General features: G+C 51.9%; 1 protein-coding gene across 10 annotated transcripts in view; it reads right to left on the minus strand.

The window, feature by feature from the left end:
- Mau2 (MAU2 sister chromatid cohesion factor) overlaps window positions 1-25,569 on the minus strand; it is a 32,856-nt gene that overhangs the window by 5,327 nt on the left and 1,960 nt on the right. For 5 of the 10 annotated variants that reach the window (XR_015447597.1, XR_015447596.1, XM_004873436.4 and 2 more), the window contains exons 2-16: window positions 17,409-17,426; window positions 16,977-17,042; window positions 15,210-15,305; window positions 14,326-14,420; window positions 12,307-12,334; window positions 11,975-12,130; window positions 11,031-11,177; window positions 10,868-10,958; window positions 9,521-9,624; window positions 9,109-9,186; window positions 8,795-8,860; window positions 7,246-7,332; window positions 6,881-6,930; window positions 6,675-6,752; window positions 6,444-6,555 (exon numbers count right to left, since the gene is read on the minus strand). Coding sequence is in view for 4 of the 10 variants with exons in the window: in XM_004873436.4 (XP_004873493.1) it covers window positions 6,444-6,555; window positions 6,675-6,752; window positions 6,881-6,930; window positions 7,246-7,332; window positions 8,795-8,860; window positions 9,109-9,186; window positions 9,521-9,624; window positions 10,868-10,958; window positions 11,031-11,177; window positions 11,975-12,130; window positions 12,307-12,334; window positions 14,326-14,420; window positions 15,210-15,305; window positions 16,977-17,042; window positions 17,409-17,426 (1,272 nt within the window). In the remaining 6 variants the exon portion in view is untranslated. Of the gene's footprint in view, window positions 1-6,443; window positions 6,576-6,674; window positions 6,753-6,880; window positions 6,931-7,245; window positions 7,333-8,794; window positions 8,861-9,108; window positions 9,187-9,520; window positions 9,625-10,867; window positions 10,959-11,030; window positions 11,178-11,974; window positions 12,131-12,306; window positions 12,335-14,325; window positions 14,421-15,209; window positions 15,306-16,976; window positions 17,043-17,408; window positions 17,427-25,569 lie in introns of all 10 variants that reach the window. The other 5 variants (XR_015447598.1, XR_002391819.2, XR_002391821.2 and 2 more) reach the window with 3 other exon arrangements.

The following is a 25,569-nucleotide window of genomic DNA, read 5'->3' on the forward strand; positions in this document are numbered from 1 at the left end:
GCCAAGGTGACATAATTGTGCTAATCAGTTGTTGCTCCTGGTATACCAAGACTGAGATTGCCTAAGGGGGAAAAAAAAATTATAGGTCAGTGCCAAAGAACTGGCAGCTGGGCCAAATAGGCAGAAACTTTTCATTCCCAATAAATCAAAGAGGTAGGATCCTGCAACAGACTCACAACTCAAAAGCCAGCTACACCTGGAAGACACTTCTGAGAAGTAGTCATCTCCTAAAGGTTCTGAACACTGGCAATAAAGCTACTCACTATAAGCAATTTACAAGCATCAACTCAGGAATCAAACTTAAAAAAAAAGAGAAAATGAGAAGACACTTAAATAAGATGCAATCCCCACAGATCTTCAGCTTACCAAAGGCAAGCCCTGAAGGCAATGAAGTAGAACAATACAAAAGCCACCTACCTGGACTCTCTGAAGTGGTAACACCAGAAGTAACAAAGCAAATGATCAAGGCTCTAGAAAAAGTCAAAGCAGAAATAATTTCCCAGGTAACTACAGATATGGTGACCAGAACAAAAGATACAGATAAAAAAGAGGAGCTGAGGAACATGATGGAAACCATGAATGCCCAGCATAGGAAAAAACTGGAATCCATGAAACAGATTTAGATATCCAGGAGATTAAAAACTCCACTGAAAGTATATGCAGCAGAATGAGCTAATATGAGGACAGAATATCAGATATAGAAAACAGGATAGGGCCAGGTAGCTCAGTGGTTCCAGTGCCTGCCTTGCAAGCGCAAGGTCCCAAGTTTGATCCCTGGTACCAAAAGAAAACAAAACAGGATTGTAGTCAGTGATCAGGAAAAGAGAGATATCTTAAAAATAGCAGGGGGTGTGGGGTGTGTGTGCAGCGCTGGGCATTTAGCTCAGTGGTGCCACCACCTGCCTCGAAAATGCAAGGTCCTGAGTTTGATCCCCGGTACCAAAAAACAAAAACAAACAAACAAAAAAATAGCAAGGGACCATGAGAAATCAATCCAGCAGCTCTTAGATGATGCAAAGAAGAATAACGTAAGATTGATCAGTCAATGAAAAAGCAGGAGATAGCACAAATGATATAAAAAACCTATTCTCAGAAGTAATGGTACAAAATTTCCCAAATAGGGAAAATGAATTTGATATACAGTTAAGTGGGGCATATATCCAACTAGCCCTGATTAAAAAAAAAATCTTAAAAAAAAAATCTTCCCCAAGGCATTTAATAGTCAAGATTCCAAAAAAAAAAAAAAGATACCAGAAATTCAATACAAGGACAGAATATTAAAAGCTGTAAGAGAAAAGAAACCAATCACTTATATAAAGAAAAGCCCATTAGAATCACAGCAGACTTCTCAACACAAACTCTCAAGTCCAGGAGAGCTTGGAGTGAAATATTTCAACCCCTAAAGGAAAACAACCTCCAACCCAGATTGATGTACCCTGCAAAACTATCCTTCAAAATTAATGGAGAAATAAGATACTTTCATGACAAAGAGCACCTGAAGAGATCCATGAGCACCAAACTAGCATTCCTAAGTGTTCTGAAGGACATTCAAGAAAGAAACAACAAGGATTACAACTCCATATACCCCAACAGAATGAATCCATCAGGCAAGGCAAGAAAGTAAACAGAGCACAAGGACCCAAGTTCGATCCCTGGTACCAAAAAAAAAAAAAAAAAAAAAAAGAAAGTAAACAGAAAAGAAAGAAGAAAGCCAACAGCAGGACAATAACAAGACAGAGATAAGTCAATACATATGAGTTATAACTATCATTGTTAATGGTCTAAATTACCCAATCAAAAGAAACAGACTGGCAGAATAAATCTAGAAGTAAGATCCAACAATATGCTGCATACAAGAAACACATTTAATTGAAAAACAAATTCACAGACTGAAAGTCAAGGGATGGAAAACAATATTCCATGTGACAGGAAACTGGAAAAAAGCAGAGGTGGCTATCCTATTTGCAGACAGTGGATTTCAAGCCAAAGCTGATTAAGAGAGACAAAGAAGGTCACTCTATCCTAGAAAAGGGAACGATTCAAGAGGAAAACATAACAAATCATAAACATATATGCACCAAATAGCAGCATACACAACTATATAAAACAGATACTAACAGATACGAAAGATCATATAAGCACTAATATAGTTCTAATGGGGAACCTCAATACCCCACTATCACAAATAGATCAACTAGACAAAAAAATCAACAATGAAATATTAGAATTGAACCAAACTTTTGAACAAATGGACTTAGTAGATGTTTACAGACTGTTCCACCTCACATCAGAATACATTCTTCTCAGCTGCACATGAGACTTTCTCCAAAACAGACCATGTACTAGCTCATAGAATACACTTAAGGATAAGGGAGGAAATTATAAAAATCAGAGCAGAAATTAATGCAATGGAGACTAAGAAAACAATACAATCAATGAATCAAAGAGTTGGTTCTTTGAGAGATTAAATAAAAGACAAACCCTTAGCCAACTTTATAAAAAAAAACCTCAAAGACTCAAATCCATGCAATTAGGAATGAAAAGGGTGAAATCACAACAGATCCTGAGGAAATCCAGAAGATCATCAATACCTACTTTGAACACCTGTAGTCTAATAAGACAGAAAACACAGAAGAAATGGGCTGATTCCTAGATACATATGAATTACCAAAACTGAATCAAGAAGATAAATTCTAAATAAAAAAAATCAGCCAATAAAATTGAATATGTAATTTGAAAACTACCAACAAAGAAAAGCCCTGGTCCTGATGGATTCACAGCTGAATTCTACAAGAACTTCAGAGAAGACCTAATGCCGCTACTCCTCAAACTCATTAATGAAAATGAAAGGGAAGTAATACTCTCAAATTAATTCCTGGAAGCAAGCATTACCCTGATTTCAAAACCAAAAGAAGGATCCAACCAAAAAGGAGAATTACAGACCAATCTCCCTAATGAACACATATGCATAAATCCTCACTAAGATGCTCACAAACAGAATGCAGAAGATCATCAAGAAGATCATACATCATGATCAAGTTGGAGTCATCCCAGGGATACAGGGATGGTTCAACATACCCATATCAATAAATGTAATACACTTGGGCCGGGGATTTAGCTCAGTGATTTCACCGCCTGCCTCACAAGTGCAAGGTCCTGAGTTTGATTTCCAGTACAAAAAAAAAAAAAAAAAGTAATACACTATATTAACAGAGCCAAGGACAAAAACTACGTGATCCTCTCAATAGACGCAGAAAAAGTGTTTGACAAGGTTCAACACACACTCATGATAAAAACCCTACAGAAAATTGGTATAGACTGTCTTTATCTCAATCTGATAAAAGCCGTCTATGACAAACCAACAGCCAACATCATACTAAATGGATAAAAACTGAAAGCTTTCACTCTAAAATCAGGAACAAGACAAGGATGTTCACTGTCACCACTCTTGTTCAATATACTTCTGGAAACATTAGCCAGAGCAATTAGATAAGAGAAAGAAATAAAAGGAATAAAGATAGGAAAGGAAGAAGTTAACTTATCATTATCTGCAGATTACATGATACTCCACACAGAAGACCCCAAAAACTTCACCATAAGACTTGCAGATCTGATAACCAAATTTAGTGACATAGCTGGATACAAAATCAACTCTCAAAAGTCAACAGCCATCCTGTACATGAATAACAGACTCACAGAGAAAGAAATTAGAGAAATAATCCCTTTCACAATAGCATCCCCCTAAAAATGAAATACCTTGGAATCAATCTAACAAAGAAAGTAAAAGACCTCTACATTGAAAACTACAGTACTCTCAAAAAGAAGATTGAAGAGGATTTCAGAAAATGGAAAGATATCCCTTGTTCTTGGATAAAAAGAACCAATATAGTGAAAATGGCCATACTTTCAAAACTGTTACACAGATTCAATACAATCTCAATCAAAATCCCAACAGCATATCTCACAGAATTAGAAAAGACAATCCTAAAATTCATTTGGAACCAGAAAAGACTTAGAACAGCAAAGGCAATTCAGGGCAACAAAGGCAAGGGAGGGGGCATCACAATGCCTGACTTTAAATTATACTACAAAACTATGGTGATAAAAACAGCATGGTACTTGCAAAAGAACAGACCTGAGAATCAATGGAACAGACTGGAGGATGCAGAAACAATTCCAGACACAGTCAACCACCTTATCTTTGACAAAGGAGCCAAACACCTTCACTGGAAGAAAGATACCCTCTTTTCTTTTTGTACCGGAGATCAAACTCAGGACCTTGTGCTTGCAAGGCAGGTGTGGTGCCACTGAGCTAAATCCACAGTGAAAGATAGCCTCTTTAATAAAGGGTGCTGGAAAAACTGGCTTTCCACATGCCAAGGATTGAAACTAGACCCACATCTTTCACCACACATTAACCTAAAATTGAAATGGATAAAAGATCTAAATATTAAAACAAAAACACTAAATCTGCTGAAAGAGAGAATAGGGAGAATTCTTTAGAGCATAGGAGTAGGCAAAGACTTCATGAGCAAAACCCAGACAGCACAGAAAATACTACAAAGAGTCAACAACTGGGACCTCATCTTATTAAAAAGCTTTCGCACAGCAAAAGAAACCACCAACTGAGTGAAGAGCCAACCCACAATGTGATAAAAAAATTTTTACCAGCTATTCAGATAAAAGTCTATTATCTAGAATACATAAACAACTAAAAAAAAAAATAAAAATTTAGATCCTCCCACCCCAAATTTAAAGACCCAGTGAAAAAATGGGCATCTGAAATGAAAAGACACTTCTCAGAAGAACAATTAGAAATGGCAAATAAATATATGAAAAAATGTTCAACATCACTGGTCATTCATGAAATGTAAATTAAAACAACACTGAGATTCCACCTCACTTCAGAAAGAACGGCTGTCATCAAGAAATCAACCAATAACAAATGCTGGAGGGGCTGGAGGGCAAAAGGAACCCATCTCCACAGATGGTGGGAGTGTTGACTGGTGCAACTACTCTGGAAATCAGTGGAAAACTAAAATTAAAGGTTCCATTTGACCCAGGTATTCCTCTTCTTGGTATCTTCCTAAAAGAATTAAAAGCACACCACAGTGATATATGTGCACCCATGTTTATAGCGGCACAGTTTTTAATAGCTAAATCTTAGAAACAGCCCCAATGTCCATCAACTGATGAGTGGATAAACACAATGTGGTTCTTTTACACAATGGAGAACTACTGTGCCATAAAGAAGGATGAGCTGCAGACATTTCTAGCTAAATGGATGCACCTTGAGACCATACTCTTAAGTGAAATAAATCAGACTCACATGATGAAATACTGCATTGTTTCCCTGCTGGGAGAAACTGAACATGGAAATAAGGACTGAAATGTATAACGGAGATTGGGAAATGGGAAGAAAATGTTCAAATGGGAAGGGGAACAAGGGAGGAGGGAGGGAGAAAGGAGGGAAGGAAAGGACAAGAAAAAAAGTGGAAATGGATGGAAAAAATGGAAACAAAGCTTTTGTACATAGGGAGGGGAGGGGGGTAGAGGGAGGGAATAGGATAGAATAAAATATATTTTATAAAAACAAACACATGGGGGGCCAGGGATTTAGTTTAGTGGTTTCGTTGCCTGCTGCGAAAGCTGGTACCAACAAAAACAAAAAAAAAAAACAACAAAAAAACACCAAACACATGGGCTGGGGATGTAGCTCAGTGGCACAGCACCTGACTCGAATGCACAAGGTCCTGGTACTGGAAAGAAACAAAACACCAAGGGGTTTAATAAAAAAGAAGCTCCTGCCACAGTGGCGTGGAGAAGAGCAAGATCTAAAATTACCACTTTTCTGGGGGGGTACCAGGGATCAAACTTGGGACCCTGCACTTGTGAGGCAGGCAGCGGAACCACTGAGCTAAATCCCCCGCCCAAGATCTAAAATTTCAAAGGAGCCCAATAAGCTGTCCTGTGTGCGGAACAGGACAGAGGGCAGTGAGGGCTGGGTGTGGACGAAACGCAGCTTCTTCACCACTGCTTCATTTTCCTTCTGGTGGTACTGGGGATGGAACCCACAGCTCCACAGAGCTACATCCCCACTCCCTTTTTCTATTTTGAGATAAGTTCTTGCTAAGTTGCCCAGGCTGGCTTTGAACTTGTGATCCTACTGCTCAGCCTCCTGTGTTGCTGGGATTAGAGAAGTGTGCCACCAATCCTGGTGGAAACTATCTTCAAGAAACCTAAATCCCCAGCCTTAAAAAAGCTAATTTTTAAATTTTAATAGCTCGGCACCCACCAGCTTGGCTGCCCCAGCCCAGGCCTCAGCCCCACAGGCACACGATCGTCTCCCGTGCCGAGGCCCGGGCCTGGCTGAGGCCATGGCGGGGAGGCTTGGCCTGAAGGCCCACGCACCCTGTGCTCTCCCCGTTGGCCCCAGCGCTCACCCTGTGGTTGCCCAGCACATAGAAGATGTGGCCCAGGAGCACGAGGGAGCAGGCGGTGAGGCGGTTCAGGTCCTCCGCGTTGGACATCTTCAGCGTCTCCCGGAGGAACCGCCTACCCCAGGGAAAGGGACACTGACACCCAGCAGGCCGGCATGGTGTGGAGGCTGAGCCAGGCTGTGGGCTGGAGGGGGCACCCCAGGATCGGCCTGCCCGCCCCCTGCCCACACTCACTTGGCCTCGTTGTAGCGGCCCTGGAAAAAGGAGAAGAGGCCACGCACGTAGAAGGCGGCTGCACGCAGGCAGTGTGAGCTGCAGGGAGAGTGGAGTGTCACCACAGAGGTGCACCCCTCTCCAGAAGAGGGGACCTCTGGAGTCCCTCATAAATGGTCCAGAAGGACAGGTGCAAGGTGGCAGCTATGAGGGCCTGGGCTGCTCACCTGACGGGGAAGCTATGGTCTGGGTTTATGCGCTCCAACAGGCTGTACAGCTGCAGAGAGAATGCTAGTTAGGACCACGCCCCAGTCCTCGTAAGGCGCAGATGCCAGCTGAGGGGCAGCCCTGAGCGCAGCTTGTCCTCCTGCGAGATGGATGGACTGGCAATAGTACAAAAGTGGCCTGAGAACACCCAGTGCCAGTGGGGGTCGGGGAGAGCCAGGCTCCTCTGGAACCTCTGGCCCCAGGCATCCCTGCTGGCCGCTTCCTGCACCCAGCACATCTGGACCACCCAGCTGTCAGGCAGTTGGCCTAGGCCCAGGCCCAGCCCGGAGGAGAAAGGATCCCGAACATGAAGCATGTCACCTACTACCTCTTGGTGCCTATTTCCTTCCCGGATATACACACTCGCCAGGTTGGTCACGATGAAGGCCCACAGCTCCTGATGGTTGGTGAGCTGCAAGGGAGCCGGGCATCAGGGAGCCAGTAGGGTGCGGCCCCCTCACTCCAGGGTGTCTTAGGGCCAGCAGCACAGGGCCTACTTGGAAGCCCTCTCTCTGTCAGACACACCCTGGGCCACACTCCTGCTAGGTGCATTGCAAAACCATCAGCCACCTCCTAAGACATTTAGACACCAGAGAGGGAACCAGCCAGCCAGCCCCCACAAGAGCTCGGGATGAGACCCAGCACCTTCCCCCACCCTCAGGCCCGTGGCCTCTGGGATGTTGGAGCTTCCCTGCTGCCTAGAGAGGCTCAAAGGTGGGGGAGGCCAGGTTGGGGGTCACAAACGCTGCTGATCACGAGGTGGACGGACAGTGGTCCCTGGCTCTTCTTTGTGTTGTGGTGCTGGGGACCCAGGTCCTCATGTACACTAGGCCAGCCCTCTCCCCCTTACAGGCCAAGCAAGTAGCCCTGGGCAAAGGAAAGTCCTGCCTGCACACCCTGCCCAGCCGGGGTGGAGCCAAGCCAGGATGTGCTGCGACACAGCAGTACAGGGACACATGTGCGGGACCGCAGAGGGTGAGTGTGTGGGAACAAGGGCTTTGTGCTTTTGTCCCAATTGCTCCATCTGGGCCATGGGAGAGCTCCCTGCAGCGCCGATACCTAGCTACAGAACCGGAGCGCAAACAGTGCAACAGGGATGGCAAGCCCACCGGGGGCCATGGCAGAGCGCCCTCCACTGCCACAGGGGGCAGCAGGAGTGAACCAGGGTAGAGGCAGTGGTGCAGGCACTGTCAGCTCTGACTGCCCAGGCTCCGGGGTCTCCGAGGCCTGGGGCAGGAGCACAGTGCCCAGATAGAGAGCACTGTGGAGGGAGCATGGAGAGAACATCCGCAGCGGCCTCACCCAAGCCCTGCAGTCCTCTCCTTGAGGTTTCTACCAAGGGCTCCCTGGGAGCAGGGGGTCACTGGCTGCCTCTTCCTGGGGGACGTCAGGGTGGAGGTGGGCACCCTGTCTGGTGCTGGTGAGAAGGCTCGGGTCTTTTGGTGCCATGTGGTACCAGCCTCTTTCCAGGGCCTGCCAGGACCCTGACGCCTCCCGATGGAGCCTCTCCCTGAAGCCAGGCATCCTCTTCTGCCCACACCCTGGAGGGGCAGATGCTGGGCAGGCAGACCTGGCCCCATGTCCCAGACACTTGGCATTCATGTGGGCACAGCTTCAGACCAGCGCAGGACCCACCCAGGGTGACCCTGGCTATAACACCAGACAGCTAGGCCTGGAGGTACCAAGGACTCTGGGCATGGTGTCCCTGTGGCTGCCCTTGGGGACCGCACTCTGGGCAGAGGCCTGGCCCCAGCCATCCCTCATCCCACAAAAGACACCAGCCTGCCAGGGCTGTGCGAAGAGCCGCACTGCACAAGGACTGAGCAGCCATCCTCGTCACAGCCTGGAGCCTGGAAGGAGGCGCAGCAACATACCCGCAGGGCTGTGGTAAACTGGGCTTCCGCATTGTCCATGCAGTTGACAGAGACGCAGTACAGACCCTGGGGGAGGAGGAGCTGTCATGGAGTGGTGCCCGGGGACCTCAGATCAGGGCCACATGCAGTGGCACCCGGGCGGCATGACACGTAAGCCTGATGACTGCTATATCCTGGCACCAGACCACACCCAACTCCCAGGCCTACGGTGACTTGAGACAGAACGAAGCCCACTGGGAACGCTCCAGACCCTGCCTGGGTGACGGTGCACCAGGGGAGCAATGGACCCCACACTCGCGGCCCCAAGCACTCACCAGCAGCGTGTGCAGCTGTGCAGCATGGTTGGAGAAGAGCCGGGGTGACTGCTGGCACAGCTGGCAGACCTGGGAGATCTGCCGGGAGAGCAGCTCGTGGTCACGGGTCACCTGGGCCCAGGCTCTGGAGAGGCACCCGAGGGCGGCCCACAGCCGGTGGTGTGCTCATGGGCTGCCACCCAAACCGGGACAGAGTCCTGCAGGATGTGCCCACCTTCCCTCCCCACGGGAGTCCTGCCCATGCCCCAGAGCCCATGTGAGGGGATCTTTCTTGGGACCGACAGGGATGCTAGGTCTCTGTATCAGATCCTTGATCCAAGTGACAGCGAGACGACTCTGCAGGACACCCTGGTCCAAGCCGCTGAGACCCAGCTACCTCTGGTCATTGGCTGGGGCGTCCCTGCCCACCTACCTCCTGCAGTGCAGTGGCCTTGTGGCCTGTGACAAGGCGGCACATGATGATGTGCTCCAGCAGGATAACTTGGAAGGATGACAGGATGGGGCTGCAGTCCAGCACTGCGGGTGGAGCCAGCTGTGAGTGTGTGTGCATGGAGGCCCACGCCGTCCCTGCCACCTGCCCATCACCTCCCTGTTCCCCCAAGGTATGGGTGCTCAAGCCAAGGCTGACTGGGAGAGCTTCCCAAGGAGGAAGTCCTGGCTGGGATGCAGCTCTGTAGAGAGACTGTGCTTAGCATGTGCTGGGGCCTGGCTTCCATCCCCTCCACCCCAGTCCCCCAAAAGAGCCAACTTTTGGCTGGGTGGGGCAGCAGAAATCCATAGTCCCAGCTACTCAGGAGGCTGAAGAAGAAGGGTGGCTTGAACTCAGGAATCTAGACTGGCCGGGGCTACACAGTCAGAACCTGGCCTGCAGAAAGAAAATTCCTGGAGGGATGTTTTTGATCATTGAACCCATACCCCGAGTGTTCAAGGAGCATTTTGCACACAGGGGTTCTAAAAGTGCCGGAGCTGCCCTCAATCTCTCTCTCTTTTTTTTTGTGGTACCGGAGATCGAACTCGGGACTTTGCGCTCGCAAGGCAGGCGGTGGAACCACAGCTAAATCCTCAGCCCTTCTGCCCTCGATCTCGAGGCTCTGAGACGGGGCTGCAGGCAGTGGCAACCCTGAGTGGCCATCCTCAGCCTGGATGTAGACTTCTTCTCTAGGAGTGCTTGGGGCATAGGGAGCAGACAGGGAAAGTAACAGGACGGAGAGCCAGCCAGAGACATGGGGGCACTGGGTCTGGGGCTGACAAAGGTGCCTGGTCCCAGAGAGCTAATGAATAAGCAAACGTGGAAAGAAGCTGTGACCTCCAAAGGATCTGCTCCACACTGGCAAAGGCTGAGTTCTTTTTTTGGGAGATAGGAGCTTTAAGTTGCTCAGGCTGGGCTCACACTCATGATTCCTCCTGCCTCAGCCTCCTAAGTATTAGGATTCCAGGTGTGCACGACTGCATCCAGCTTTACTATGGGCCGAGTCCTGCTGCTGGTCTCAGCCTGGGCGCATCCACGTCACAATGTTGGTGAGAGACGGTAAAAGCAGCCACAACCTTTCTCAGCAGAGCACCACCATCCTGGCAGGCCCCCACAGGGCTCGAGTTCAGGTGGAGCAAAGGAAGTAGGACAAAGGCCCCGGCCAGTCGGTTGGCCCAGGCCGGGCCTGCTCTGCCCTCAGTGGTCACGACAGCTGCCAAGAGGCGAGATGGCTCAGGCAGCGGCGGCTGCTGCCCACTAGGGGGTGCAGCAAGAGCACAGCACACTCACTCTTGAGCTTCTCTAGCTGCATGAGGGCCTTGTCCGTGTACTTCTGTGCCTTCTCCAGGTAGCCGGCCTGCATGGAGTGCATCACGGTCACCTGGCAACAGAGCAGGCAGCGGTCAGCTCGGCGGGGTCCTCTCCCCACCTGGGCCCGGCCACGGGGACTCACCAGGTAGACGAGCACGCACATGTGCTCCTTGGGCAGCCAGTGGAAGAGGTCGGCGGGGTTGCTGGGCAGGATCTCGTCGTCATGTAGTGTGGAGATGGTCTGGATGCACTGCTGCAGCTGCTTCAGGCAGGGCTTCACACTCTTCACCTGCGCACACACTCACACCTAAGCGCTGCCACCACCTCCCAGCTCTGCCCACTCCTGTCCCTCTGTGGGGCCCCAGATACTGGGCTTACACCAGGGCCTGTCCCCCACGATGCTGCCCAAGCACCAGTTGGCCTTCCTGCAGCCAGACCCATGCAGGCAGGAAGAGGCTGGGCGGCTGGTGGGGGCCTGGGTGGGACGGGGCCTCTGACACCCAGGGTCCTGACAGGGACAGAGCTCCTACTCCTGGGCCTGTCTGCACCCAGAATTTGAACCTGGGCCCCTCAAGCTTCTCTGAAAACTGGGACTGCAGTCTGCTGCACACTGCCCTGGGGCACAGTGGGGCACAGGGCCTCCCCACTGCCCGGCTCCACCTGTGGCTCCAGCACCTTCAGAGGACCTGCCAGTGGTCACCCCAAGTGGGCTGAGGGCACAGGGTGGCCCCGACTCCTGAAAGGCTAAGAAGGTCACCAACCTGGGGCATGCTGGGAAGGGCACATGCCACATGGGGATACTCAAGTGGATGACAGCAAAGAATCCCCAGTGAGAGACCCTGGCTGAGTCCTGGCTCTAGGACCCCTGGCCGTGAGCCAGGCGAGGCCGCATGTCACTGTGTTGACACGAGGCAGCGGGGCCCACAAGCACAATGGTGCCCAGCACATGCCGCAGCAGCACGAGGCTGTACATGGCAGGAGAAACTCCATGGGAAGGGATGATGGTAGGGGACTTCCTGAGCCCCTGGCACACACCCATGCCGGTCCTGCCCCCACAGCCCTTCCACGAGCAGGGGAGCCACGCACCTGGCCAGCATCCAGGTAGTGGGTGACCTGGAGCACCAGGAAAAAGACACGCAGCGACTCCTTCTGGATGGGGTTCCCCTGCCAGTTCTCCACGATCTGCCCACACAGTGTCAACAGTGGGTGCACCTCCTGCAGCTTGCGCTCCATCAACAGAAGCTGGCCGGGCAGGGGTCACAGGGCTTGACTGAGTGCACCCCAAACCCAGCCGGCCCCAACCTCGCTCCCGCCTCACCCTGGAGTCAAGGGCCACTAGGGCAGGGGCCTCCCTTCAGGGCTGCAGCTGTGGGCAGCGCAGGCATCGCCGGCATCGCCAGTGCCCAGCTTTCACTTACCATGCCCTTGCTGAGCAGGAACAGCGCCCTGGAAAGAGGTGGGAAGTCAGGCCTGTAGCCTCCTGGGGTAACTGGCTGCTCAGGAATGACAATCACCAGTCCCCAGCGAGGGCACCTTTTATTCACTGCTCTGCCACAGTGGGTCCTATTCTGTCTGTACTGCTCTTTTGTATGGCTTAGTACTGGAGTGGTCTTGATGCCCAGCAAGCCACATTCTGGGCAGGGCTGAGGAGGGGACGCTGGGAGTCACCTCCATGTCTGATACAGCAGACGGGCCTGGTGTCAGGGGACACACAGGGCAGGGGCAGGAGACAGTCTTGGCTCCTGAACACTTCAGTGCAGCATCTGTGAACTGGGCAAGTCCCCTCAGGGTTTAGGGACAAACTCAGGTAGGCCTGGGACATCAGCAGAAACAGTAATGAGATGCACGTTAACAGGGCATGTTCAGAAAACGGCAGAGGTAGGAGGCAGGCAGAGCGCCCGCACCTAAACCCCACAGGCTCCCCAGGGCACTGTACCAGGGCGGGCACTTCCTGCAGGCAGAGGCCCTGGGTTCCATGCCCAGCACTGTGAAGAACTGCAAGCCCCGGCTGTGACTGTACTAACCCTGAAGGCCTTTGCCAGCACTGAGCCTGTGCTGCACCCTGCCAGTCTGCTCAGAGTCGCTACGCGCTGTAGCCGAGACTCCACCACGCAGGCATCGTTCTCTGCACTTCACAGGTGAGTGAGGAGTCCCAGGGAGGAGGTCAAGGCTGCACTTGCCCAGTGGCAAGGCCATGCACTGGGCAGCTGGGCTCCCTGCCGTGCTCCAGGCCACTTGCCTGCATACGCCAGTTCCCCGACATCACCTGACTGGAAGTCAGCACAGACGACCTTGTGTAGAGGTCCCCATGCTGTCACATAGGAAATGTGTGGGCCAGGAGGCTCTGAGCTGGGGACCTACAGTGCTGACCCTTGGTGGAGGCCCGGACCGCTCTGCACAGGCCACAGGATGTCACAGGCTGGGCCCCAAGAGGACACTGGCCCAGGCTCACAAGTGACTGTGACAGCATCCCACTGCCCCATTGGCTGGCCTGCCACACCTCGCAACAGCAGCAACACACAGGTCACAGGTTGGCCTAAGATGTGAGGGGCTGGGCCGGATGGTATGACAGGGTGGCCAGATGCTGGCTCCACCCACCCAGGTAGCATCCTGGAAGGTGACAGTGTGGGGGGCCTGTATGGTGCCAACACCCTCGGAAGTCAGAGAGATGTCTAACCTGTGATCTGCCTTTAATTTTGGTCCTTTTTAACATTATAAGAAAAAAATACATATCAAGAAAGAAGTTTTATAACTTACACACATAAACTATAGTAACGTTTTACGTGCAAGCCAAGACAATTCCTCTCTACTCAGAGTAGCCTAGGCAGGCCAAAAGGTTGGCCACCCTGGAGGTCAGAAAGGCCCTGTGTGGACCATTCCAGAGGCCCGGCATGCTGGCCTGCTAAGGAGCTGCTCTGTGCGGGGACAGAGACAGACGGCTTCACAGAGGGTGCTGGGGACACCGTGGCCTCTGACCCTTGAACTGTGATCCCTGGGCACCAGACTCCACAAGGGCTAAAGGGCTTCATGCACAAGAGCATCCTATGTCCCTTCTTTTACACCAACACCAGTTCAGTCTGCCTTCTGCTCTCACCGAGCTCCTCAGCACCCTGAGCAAGTGGACACTGAGGTCTCCACCTACGTCACTGCCACCCGTGCCCCATACCACCAAAGTCATCAGCACAAGGAAGGGCAGTAGCCGAACAAGTCCTATGGGCACCTTTATAATTCAAGACAGGCTGCAGACGATGCTGGCTGCCCCTTGGCCAACTGTCCAGCTGTTTATTTCATAAACCAACAGGAGAGGCGTCACCCTGCAGCTTTAACCTGTGTGGCTCTCCGAGGCAAGACAACACCATTCCTGTCTGGGGTCAGGAGGAAGATGGTCATGCTCTCTCTACTTAGGAGAATGGGAGGGCGCAGTGGGTGGCACCTACCGTGTGTACTCAGACCCCACCACCCGGGCATACTCGGCCCCCACGCCCAGGAGGTCGCAGGCCGACACCAGGTCCTTCTCAAGCGTGTGTAGTTGCTGCGAAGGAGACAGCAGACACCGTTACTGCCACTCGCATTTTTCACAGGGCCCACCCTGGCTGCTCAGCTGAAGCAAGTTCACCTGCACCTCCCCACATGTCAGTGGCAGCTCGAGCAAAATTTGCACTTTTTTTTTTGGTTTTGGGATCGAACTTGGGTCCTTGCACCTGCGGAGGCAGGTGGCAGCACCAGGTGGCAGCACCACTGAGCTAAATCCCCAGCCCTAGAGCTAAATTAACCAATCATCTCATCAGCCTTAACGTCCTGGGTGCAGAGCTGCACTCCACCTGCTTTGCCCAGCGTATACATCATCTAAACCCAACGGTGCAGAACCAGCAGCTAACGCTCATAGCCCTGGGTGACGGCACCAGGGTGTGCTCCTGAGTGCTTCCTGGGTGGCCTGTGGGGGTCCCAGAATTAGGAGGGGTCCCTGGTGTGCTGTGGGGCTGCTGAGGACTCCCCAGGTAAGTGTCTAGTGGAACTTCAACCCGAAAGCCTGAGCAGGGAGACCTGCGCCAGCTCAGCTGTGGGAGGAACCCAGGGGTTCAGTCTTGATCTTGGGGTCCCTGAACACACACCACATACTGACTGGGACCACCTGGCTGCCGCTTCCCTGCCAGCAGACACATGTGTGTGGGGAAGGTTTGAGGAGACTGTGTGGACGGGACTGACAGGAGACCTCCCAGCCAGACCCTCCTGGGACGAGGGGGTTGCCGGCAGGTTAAAGAAAGGTCCCCGTGTCCCCACCCACTTGGCATGGTGGCTTGGTCACAGCCCCGGTACTCACAGCGAGCTGGAAGAGCAGGCGGCAGTGCCAGTACGGGGTCTGCTGTGAGATCTGGATCGCCTTCCTCAACAGTGGCTTTGCTGCATCCACGGAATTCTGAAAAGAAAAGATCACATCAGGCCAATAAGCCAGCAGTCAAGGCCTCAGCACAGCTGCCGGCCATAGGCTGTTCCCGATCATGCTCGCTCAGGGTTCTTTTCAGGTTGCCAGTTTATTAAAAGAAAAGAGAGGGCCAGGGATTTAGCTCAGTGGTTCCGGTGCCTGTCTCACAAGCACAAGGTCCCGAGTTTGAGCCTCAGTACTAAAAAAAAAAAAAGATACTTCATTGGACTTGCTTCATTGGACTTGCTGGCTGGAGAATTTCTGCACCACTCTTAAAATAACTTCTCATCCAACTATACTGACAGTAGCTAGAGTTAAATCCTGCGCCATCACATGAATGTCAGTCCCTACTTTTGTGTGCTCAGACTGGAACATGGGGCCATCGAACCTCCTGCGTCCACTCAGCGTCCTGACTCTTGAATAGCTGGAATTATAGGTGTGTGCCACCGTGCCCAGCCACAAGTCTTTATTCAAAAGGGGGGAAGGTAATGCTCAGCTGCAACTGAAATCAGGGACCAGATGAGGAAGGCAAACCTACACAGACTTCCTAGGTTACAAAGAAAGCTGTTTTCAGTCTGGGTTAAAAAACGCTCCGTGGCCCCTGCCAGCAAATGATTACCTGTGAAAACCCTCTGAGTCCTTGGGTTCCACATCCATGGAGTCAAGCAACCACAGATCCAAAGTATCTGAGGGCCTTACATGTACAAGGCCCTGGGTTCAACCCCTAGTGCTGCCATAAAAGAGAAAAAGAAAAAATTCTCTCTTCTCCCCATCAGAGTCCCTAGACAACAGAGTATAAACTGTCCAGACAGCATCACACTGCGTGAGGCAGCCCAAGCCAACTACAGGTGATTTACCTCGTGGAGAGGGCGGGGGCAGGCGGCCTCGAGGGGTAGAGCGCTTGCCTGGCATGCCAAGGCCCTGAGGTCTGCCCCAGCATGGCAAAAAGTCAATGAATAATAATAAACACAAGGCAAGATGCTTGTAAGCTCTATATAACACTATGCATTTCTTTTTTTTTTTTTTTTTTTTTGGTATGGGGAGTTGAACTCAGGACCTTGCCCTTGCCAGCCAGGTAGATGTGGTGCCACTGAGCTACATCCCCGGCTTGTCACCATGCATTTTTTTTTTTTTTTTGGTACCAGGGATCGAACTTGGGACCTTGAGCTTGCGAGGCAGGCGGCAGAACCACTGAGCTAAATCCCCGGCCCTCACGATGCATTTTATAGCAGGGCCTTGAGCAGCCAATGGTTTTGGTAACTGAAGGGAGCCCTGAAATGACTTTCTCAGGGCTGGAGAGGGAGCCCTGTAATCAGAAATACTCAGAGCCAGACGGGCACGAGGCTGGTGGTTCTGGCCTGCCATCCCAGACACTAAAGAGGCAGAAAGAGGCCACCTGAGCCCGCGGTGGGACAGTCCAGCCTGAGGCAGATGGCATTCGGCTGCTGCAAGCCTCAATCTTTTGGTGGGGGGTTGCTTTCTGAGACATGGTCTTGCTATGTAATTCAGGGGCCAGCCCGAGACAATCTTCCTGCCTCAGCCTCCTGGGTGCTGGGATTACAGGTGTGCACCACCACATGGGCCCCAAGCCCCAGTCTTCAATCTTTCTTTGGGCCGCAGTGACAGGGAGAGACTTTGCTTTCAGAAACCTTGGTCTGTTCTTACCTCTTGACAGTACAGTTCAGACAACAGACTAGCCGCTTCGAACTTAACATCTTCAAACTGTGGGATCTAGAGGCATCTGGTTAAGAAAGAACACACTGCAAGGCAGTCAGTCTAGAAGGCTGTGGCTCGGGTGGCTGTCCAGCAGGGCCATGTCCTGTGCCCCATGTCCTCCTGTCCCCAGTGACCCTCCAGCTTGCAGCAGGCCGGGCTGGGCTGGGCGGGGCAGGGTGGAGGGCAGCATGGGGTCCCTCCAGGTGGTACGTGGGGCGGGACTCCAGCTCTAACACCCTCCTACTTCCAGGGCATGGCACAGGGCAGGGCCCAGCTCAGGGGCAGAGCATTTGCCTACTAGTAGGTGGCAGGCCCTGGTTTCCACCTTCCAGTCTCAGCACCACAAGGCAAAAGAGGATGCTCCCAACAATGAAAGGATACTTGCTGTGATATCAACCACTGAAAGAGAAGGAAAAAACAATTACTTCTCAGGCAAATGCTCAGCACCTGGTTGCTGGCTAAGTCTGGGGCTTACATAGGTCCCCGTCAAACACAGGTGGCCTCCTTGGCCCAATGAGCAAGGACAATGCAGGCCGCAGGGCAGTGAAGGGGTGCCCCTGCTGACCCACAGGAGAGGCCAGAGGTGACCGAAATCCCCACCTGCCAAGCAGAGCAGGCTGCTGGTCGGGCAGAGGACGGATGGCCAGCAGAGCTTGACATGGGAAGCAGGCGCAGCTGGAGCAGGGCTGGGGCTGTCAGGCTGCCCCCTAGAAGTGACATTTAAATGATGTCATCAGAGCCAGCCGGGCAGCAGCAGATGGCAGTGAGCACCAGCGCCAAGCACAAGACTGGGCCGAGAGGCAGTGACTCAGGGACCACTGTTGAAAAGTCCACACTCTCCAGGCCCCGGGCTGGCACAGCGCTTGGGACCCGAGCATGCATCTCACCTTTCCCGACACCCCACTTGCCCCACACGCTTAGAGCTACTGTCCAGCCCCGTTCAGAGCTGACCCCAAGGCCCTGACTGCCCCTGATCCACTGGGGAGCAGCACAGTGCCCAAAGGGTGCCTGTGGCCAGGCCTGGAGGATGAGAGTGAGCGGGAGGCAAGGGGCCCTAGGGAAAGGGGAGCAGGGGGCGCGGAGGCAGAGAGAAGCTTAGGGGCAAGGCACCGAAGGCTAGGGATCCAGGCTGAAAGGCCCCTGGTTCCACATCATTCCTGTGGTTCTACTCTGGCCGCAAGGCCTGTCTCCATCACAGCCAAAAAGAATAGATGCTGAGGCCCACCATGCCACCCGGGGGCGTGGTGGCACAAGCTTATGATCTCAGCTCTCGGTAGGCTGAGGCAGGAGGATCACTGTGAGTTCAAGGCCAGCCAAGGTCTTACCTAGCAAGACTCTGTATCAAACAAACAAACAACAAACAAAAAAGTGCAAGTGTCCAAGGAGGACAGAGTTTCCACTTCCCCGAGGAAGAACTAGAGGCCTTGGGGATGGCAGCCAGGGAAGCAGCTGGGAGGGAGGGGAGCTTTGGGAGAGGGAAAAGGCACTAAGCGCGCTGCTGGAGCAGCCTGTGTGCCCCTCCTGTCCACACCAAGGGCCACGCATCCCAGACGGGCAGGGCCAAGGCCTGAAGCGAGTTGCAGCCCCAGAGAGAGCCTTCTCAGCTGGAGGCTACATGTGGGGATTGTGCGGCGACACTGTGGAGGAGCTGCCAGCTGCAAGAGCTCAAGCAGAGGGGAGGCCCTCTGCTTTCGGATACAAGGGCTGGGACAGAATCACACTTCTCCCGGGGAAGGAATTGGCCGGAGGTTGAAGGACAAGGACAGGTGAGGGCTTGCATGCAGCAACCCCGGGCTGGAGCCCAGGCCGGGTTCAAGATGGGGATGTCCTATCCTGCCTGAGTTAGCAACACTCCAGGTCTCAGAAGTGAGACCCTAGTGCTCGGTATTTGTTCTCTCTCTGTGGTACCCAGGGATGGAACCCAGGGCCTTGTTCCTACCAGGAGAGTGCACCACCACTGAGCCACCTCCAGCCCAGGTCTTAGTGCTCTTCTGTTTTTTAGACCGGGTCTCACTGTGTCATCCAGGCTGGCCTCCAACTCACAGCAATCCTCTTGCCTCAGCCTCCAGAGTGCTGAGATGACAGGCGTGCGACACCATGCCCAGTGAGCCTAGTGCTCTTTTTTTTTTTTTTTTGGTACCAGGGATCAAACTTGGGACCTTGCGCTTGCAAGGCAGATAGCGGAACCACTGAGCTAAATCCCTGGCTCGAGCCTAATGCTCTTAAACAAGGGTTTTCCAGGCCCACTGACCTGCCACCATTCTCTTCCGTGTGCAGTGGCGCCCCACACGTCACTCAGGACAGGGTGCATACTGGGAAATGCATCCTCAGGCCTTCTGTCCCTTGCACACCTCAGTGCACTTCTACAAATCATGCCAGCTATTATCACTGGGCAATAACAGCTCACAGAACCGCTGTCACACCTGCAGTGCATCATGGGCAGAGCTGTCACCATGTGATGCCCGGTCTACCCACATATGGGGACATTAGAAAAGGCTTCACGGAGCTGGGTGCAGTGCTGCACGCCTGTTATCCCAGTTCTAGGTGGTTGAGACTGGAGGATCACAAGTCTGAGCCCGGGCAACTTAGGGAAACCCTCAAAATAAAAATAAAGGGCTGGGACATAGCTCCATGTACAGCCCCTGGGACTCAGTCCCACCAGCACTCGGAGCCTTGTGATGTGCGGGCTCTGTCGATCCCCTGCCCAGGCTTCAACAGGCCGGTGCGCAGCTGATGCTTGGCAAGCACGGGTGGTGCAAGCAGTGGCTTTGTCTCCTCAGATGGCAAGCACTGCCGGTCTGCATCACCCAAACAGGTGCCTTCATAAGCAAACGGCTCCTTCCTTTTGCACCCACAGTCCTGACTTCTAAGCATTACAGACACCTCCTAACAAGAGTCATAGCTGCCGCTTCTTTTTTCTTTCTGTCTTGAGATAGGGTCTCACTAAGTTGCCCAGGTTGGGCTCAGACTTGGGATCCTTCTGCCTCACCCTCTTGAGGGCTGGGACAACAGGCGTGCATCGTGCACCCGGCTTATCACTGCCTCCTGACTGGGGGCCATCACCAGCAGTGCGGCTCAGGCTGACTTGCAGGAGGACACAGCTGCAGGCTGGCCTGCGTGCAGGAGCGGCAGCCACTCCCACTCACTCTGACACTAACTTGGCTTTCGCATCTGTAAAACTTTAACGTGAACTATTGCCCCCGCCTCTTGTCACATGCTCCCGCTTGATGCACAGCCTCCCTGAAGCCCCAAGGCCACAAGCTGAACCAGCTTTTCCTCCGCCCAAGCTGACAGACGGGGTTGTGTGTTGTACACCAGTGACACAGAGCTGCCGAGCACAGCTGCCAGACACACACTCCCATCAGACAATGCAACCGCCTCAAATGCAGAATGCAGGGCGCCTCCGCCAACACTGCTACATCGTATTTCTTTCTTTTTCCTCTGTAATGTTAAGAAATAGTTTTTGCACCTCCTTTCTCATGATGGGGAGCCAGCCATAGAGGCCCCTTGGTGCCGGATGGCAACGTCCTACCAGGCTACTTAGGAATGTGAGGGTCACTGCAGGGCCATCAGGTGCCACCGAGGCGGAAGGGCCCTAATCAGCACCCCTGGTGCCTGGGGGACTCATCGGGGCCACGAGCATCTCAAGAGTTCCCATTCACCGAGACCGAAACAACTCAAAAATGTCTGGGAGCCTCCACACTTCTGACCACACACCTCAACCAGGTATGCCGCTCAGGGCCTGAGTGTGGGCGCTGCTGGGAGAGAAGCAGGCACACTTGTGGGTGAGCAGAGGCCCTGCAAAGCCAATGCAGGGCCTGGCATACAGAGGGCACCAGAAGCACCGCGGAGATTCCCGGCAGGGACAGCAGAAGCGGGAAGCGTTGTGGACACCACCTCCTGTGAAACCAGCTCCGCGAAGGAGACAGCAGCTCTGCAGACACAGCCTCTGTGCAGGCCCATGCGGCCAGTGTGTGCTGGGAGCTGGGACCTGGGAGCTGGAAGGGTGCAGCCTGCTCCTAGGGGAGAAGCCAGGCCAGCTGTGAGCATGTGAGAGCTCAGAGCCAGCCTCATGGCCTTCAGAAGGAACAGCACACACTTAGCCACTTGCTAGGTCAGCAAACCATGGGCTTCCAGCTAAACCAGAAGGCAGAATTAACAACCATCAGCCTGGCACAGTCTGGCATTGGCTTCCTAAGTCAGACAAGCAAAACTATTCTTAAAAAGGGGCCGCAGGTTGAGGCAGGAGGATGGCTGCAAGTTCAAGGCCAAGGCCGGCTTGCACTACAAAGACACCCTATCTCAAAAAAAAAAAAAAAAAAAAATCAAAAATTAAAAATTAAAAAACAAAAAAGAGAGAAAAGAAATTAAAGCAAAACAAAAACCCAAACCAGCAGCTCTGTTCCAAATGCACAGAGAAAGCAAACACATATCAATGAAGATACTGGCAGTTAGTTCAAAGAATGAATGAATGGATTACAGAAAATAACAATTCATTCCAGAGAAGTAGCATGGGTTCCTCGGTGGATTCAAACCAGGAAAATCTAAAAACAATGATGTGCTTTCCAGGCCCAAAGACAAAAAGGACTACGTGATCAAAGCTAGGAAAAGCAGGCTGGGGTTAGCTCAGGGGTCGAGCAGGAGCTTAGAATCCACACAGCCCTGGGTTCAATCCCCATCACCAGAGAATTAAAACAAAGGAAATAAAGGGGACCCTGATATTCACGCACATTCTCTTGGTTCCCCAGCAGATCCGCACATGTCTGAAATGCATACATCTGCCTGCAAGACAGGTGTGAAAATGAGACAGACACCACGGGCCTCACAGAGAAGGGGAGAGAAAATTCACACAGGAACGGGCGAACAGGAAGAAGAAAAATAATGAGGGGGAAACAGGGAACACGATCTGACAGGGTCTGTGGAAATGGCTTTGCAAATTCTCTAGCCAGGAGATTTCTGTGGAAAGCGACACCTTCTATATCACAAATGATTTCTTCAGAGTCTCTGAGCAGCCAAGAATTCGGACACCACTGCCAAAACTAACCAAGGAAGGAAGGCTTCAAGGGCTGGTCGTGTGGAAAACAAAAACACATAAGCTAGGTGTGGGGTGCACACCTGTGACCCCAGCGTTCTGGAAGGCTGAGGCAGGAGGATCGCCAGTTTGAGCAAAGCTTAGGTGAAATCCCATCTCAAAAACAAGGGGAGGGTGGGCCGGGATTTAGCTCAGTGGTTCTGCCCCCTGCCTTGCAAGCACAAGGTCCTGAGTTCGATCCCTGGTACCACAAAAAAAAAAAAAAAAAAAAATTAAAAAGGGGAGGGGACCCAGGGATGTAGCTCAATGAGAAGGCCCTGGGTTCAGTCTCCAAGCAGAGGGGAAAAAAAGTAATTTCAGCACTAAGAGGCTGAGGTAAGAGGACTGCAAGTTCAAGTCCAGCCCAGGAAACTTTGCACGGCCCTGTCTTAAAATTTAAAAATGTGCTGGGGATGGAACTCATTGTGAAGGTGGGTTCAATTACCAATGCTTCGAAAAATATGAAACAAAAAAGGCAGGCTTTCAGGTGAAGGGCCCAGCTCCCGGATCCAGCCCTGCAGAGGCAACCATCACTGACACTGAAGGCCAAGACCTGAAGCTGCAAGGAAAGGGCCACACCCTCCCGACGCTGTGGGGATCCTATGGGCGACTTGCCCAGCCACAGGCTTGGTTTTAAGGGTACGGGAAAGCACATCATACATTCCTTCTACATAGTTTACAAGGCCGCTGAGGGACAGAAACTGACATGCGCAGAAAGGAGAGGAAATAACCAAAGCCCCAAGGCTCCCCTTCAAGCCTCGCTGGTGTCTGTCTGAAACCTGGGGTAGCAGTGGCTCCCAGATGTGCTGTTTCCCATACACACAACAGCTCTGCAGCCTACTGGGGGGGCTGTAGCAGTGCACAGTAACAGTCACCCGAATGTGGCCTCTCTCAACCTGTCATGCTCTGTCCTCACAGTGCTTCGTGCCTCCACCAGGGGACCAAGCAAACACAGCACAGGGGTCACTATGCACAGGCAGCGCACATGGAGACAGTAGCACTGGTGGCCGAGACCGCTACCCAGTGACCACTGGGCAGGCGGGGCACACGGCATGGAGCCCTGCGCAAAGGGTGATTCGGGCCTAACACTTGACAATTGTTTACTCTGGGAATTTTCCGCTCAGTATTTTTTAGATTGAAATTAATTGCAGATAATTGATACTCAGCAAAATCCTGGAAAAGGGCAGACCACTGTAGTACTAAGTTCAGAGCCCAATTAAAGTTTTATTTATTTAGTGCTTATTACTTAAGAGAAACATCCATGCAATAAAGAACAGCACAGAATGATCAAGGAGAAAATGATCACAAGAACTTGGAAGTCATTTGTCTTTTAAAAATATTTTGCTACTGTTACCCTCAGTGCCCTGAACAGAAACTGGAAACTCTTTGGCTATTTGCTCTTCAGAACTAGAAACCAGCAACCCTCTCTAAGAGAAGCTTTTATGCCCCTCCACACTGAGGATCGATCCCAGGGCCTCCGGGCTGAGCTCCACCCTCAGCCCTTTTATTTTTATTTATTTATTTATTTATTTTTGGTACCGGGGATTGAACTCGGGTCCTTGTGCTTGCAAAGCAGGCAGCGGAACCACTGAGCTAAATCCCCGGCCCAAGCCCTTTTATTTTTTGAGACAGGGTCTTGCTAGGTCCCAAAGTTGTCCAGGCTGGGCTCAAACTTGTCATCCTTCTCCCTCAGCCTCCCACAGTAGGATGCTGGGATTATAGGTGTGGGCCACCATGCCTACATTTTGTTGTTGTTGTTGGTACTGGGGATCTAACTCAGGACCTTGGGCTTGTGAGGCAGGCGGCGGCACCACTGAGCTACATCCCTGGCCTAGATTTTTTTTTTCAAGAGAAAAAGTCTCACTACATTGCCCAGGGTGACCTCAAACTCCTCAGTTCAAGAAAATTCTCCTGTTTCAGCTTCCAGAGTAGCTAGGACTAGAGGTACGTATCATTGTGCTGGCTGTGATTCTTTACTGAGTGGCTCTGGGAGAGAACAGAAAAAAGCTGAAAGCTGCATTCTGGGGAAAATGAACAGTTAAAGAATGAAGAGTTGGTCACAATGGTGCATAATTGTAGTCCCAGCTGCTCAGGAGGACGCTGAAGCTGGAGGATCACTCAAGCCCACAATTTTGAGATCAGCCTGGGTAACATATTGAGAAAAAAAAAGAAAGAACAAAGGGGCTGGGGCTGTAGTTCAATGGTAGAGCATGTGCTTAGCATGGGCGAGACCCTCTAGCTTCATGTTCAAGGACCAAAAGAGAGAATGAAGATTTTTTTTTTTTGGTACAGGGGGGGATCGAACTCAGGACCTTACAGCACCACTAAGCTAAATCCCTGGTGAGAATGAAGATTTTTTTAAAAAATGTATGTAGGGAGTCCAGCATGGTGGCGCACACCTGTGATCCCAGCACTCAGGAGGCTGGGCCAAGGGGATTGCCAGGAATTCAAGGCCAGCCTGTGCTACACAGTGAGACCCTGTCTTTAAAAAAAGAAAGAGGACGTTTGTATGGTCACACCAAAGGAGATCTTAAACAACTATCCTTCGGCTGGGGATTTAGCTCAGTGGTTCCAGTGCCTGTCTCAAAAGCGCAAGGTCCCAAGTTCGATCCCCGGTACCAGAAAAAACCCAAAAAACCACAACTATCCTTGGCAAACAGCACAGGAAACAGTGCTGTTTTAAGTGAAATCCAGACACGTTCCTGGCTGGGGATGTGAGTGAGAGAGACTTCTAAGCGTCAAGCTGGCTCGAGCCATGGAGAAGACTGCGGGACTCTGCAGAGGAGGCACTGTGACACTCAACCAAGGCACTTCACAAGGACGGGGTGGGGGTGGGCTAAATCACAGGTCCTGAAGCTTCGTGGCTAAAAGAGCAACTTCAGGCCAGACTGCACCCCCGACTGGCTGAGCGGGCGAAATACGGCACAAACACAGTACCTGGGAAGCACTGCGGGGAGCAGGCTGAGCACGTGGAGTTGGAGGATTGTTAACAGGGAGAAGGAAGGTTTCAGAACCAGCAGGTGGCTTGGAGGTGCTGGGCAGCAGGGCACATGCAGTGGAGCCCTAGAGAGCCCAGCCACCCACTGCTGCTCCTCTCCAAGCAGCTCAGGTTCTCCAGGCCACTGACCGCGCCCTTCGCAGGGATTGGGATCCTGCCTCACCCATTCCAGCCCACTCAGTGTCATAGCTGCTGGCAGGGTCACATCGTCACTACCTCACATCTTACTAAACGCTGCTCATTTCTCCCTTGCTAAAACATGAAGTGAGGCCTGGATTGTTTCGATAAGACCCTGGTGTGTGACATGGGCCCAGGCCCTGGCAGGAGCTGAACTAGTATCGGCTTCTTGAGGAAAAAAAGTCACCAGAACAATGACACAGAGCCCTGGCAGGGAACGTGGTGACAATTAAGCCCAGGTCTGAGCCAGGTTTTGTTCCTAACTCACTGGCTTTAGGTAAATCATTTCACCTCTC

This window comes from Heterocephalus glaber, unplaced genomic scaffold, assembly GCF_053883595.1.
Source record: "Heterocephalus glaber isolate CG9 unplaced genomic scaffold, H.glaber_assembly_v1.0 deba00001761, whole genome shotgun sequence".
Classification (NCBI taxonomy): Eukaryota; Metazoa; Chordata; class Mammalia; order Rodentia; family Bathyergidae; genus Heterocephalus; species Heterocephalus glaber.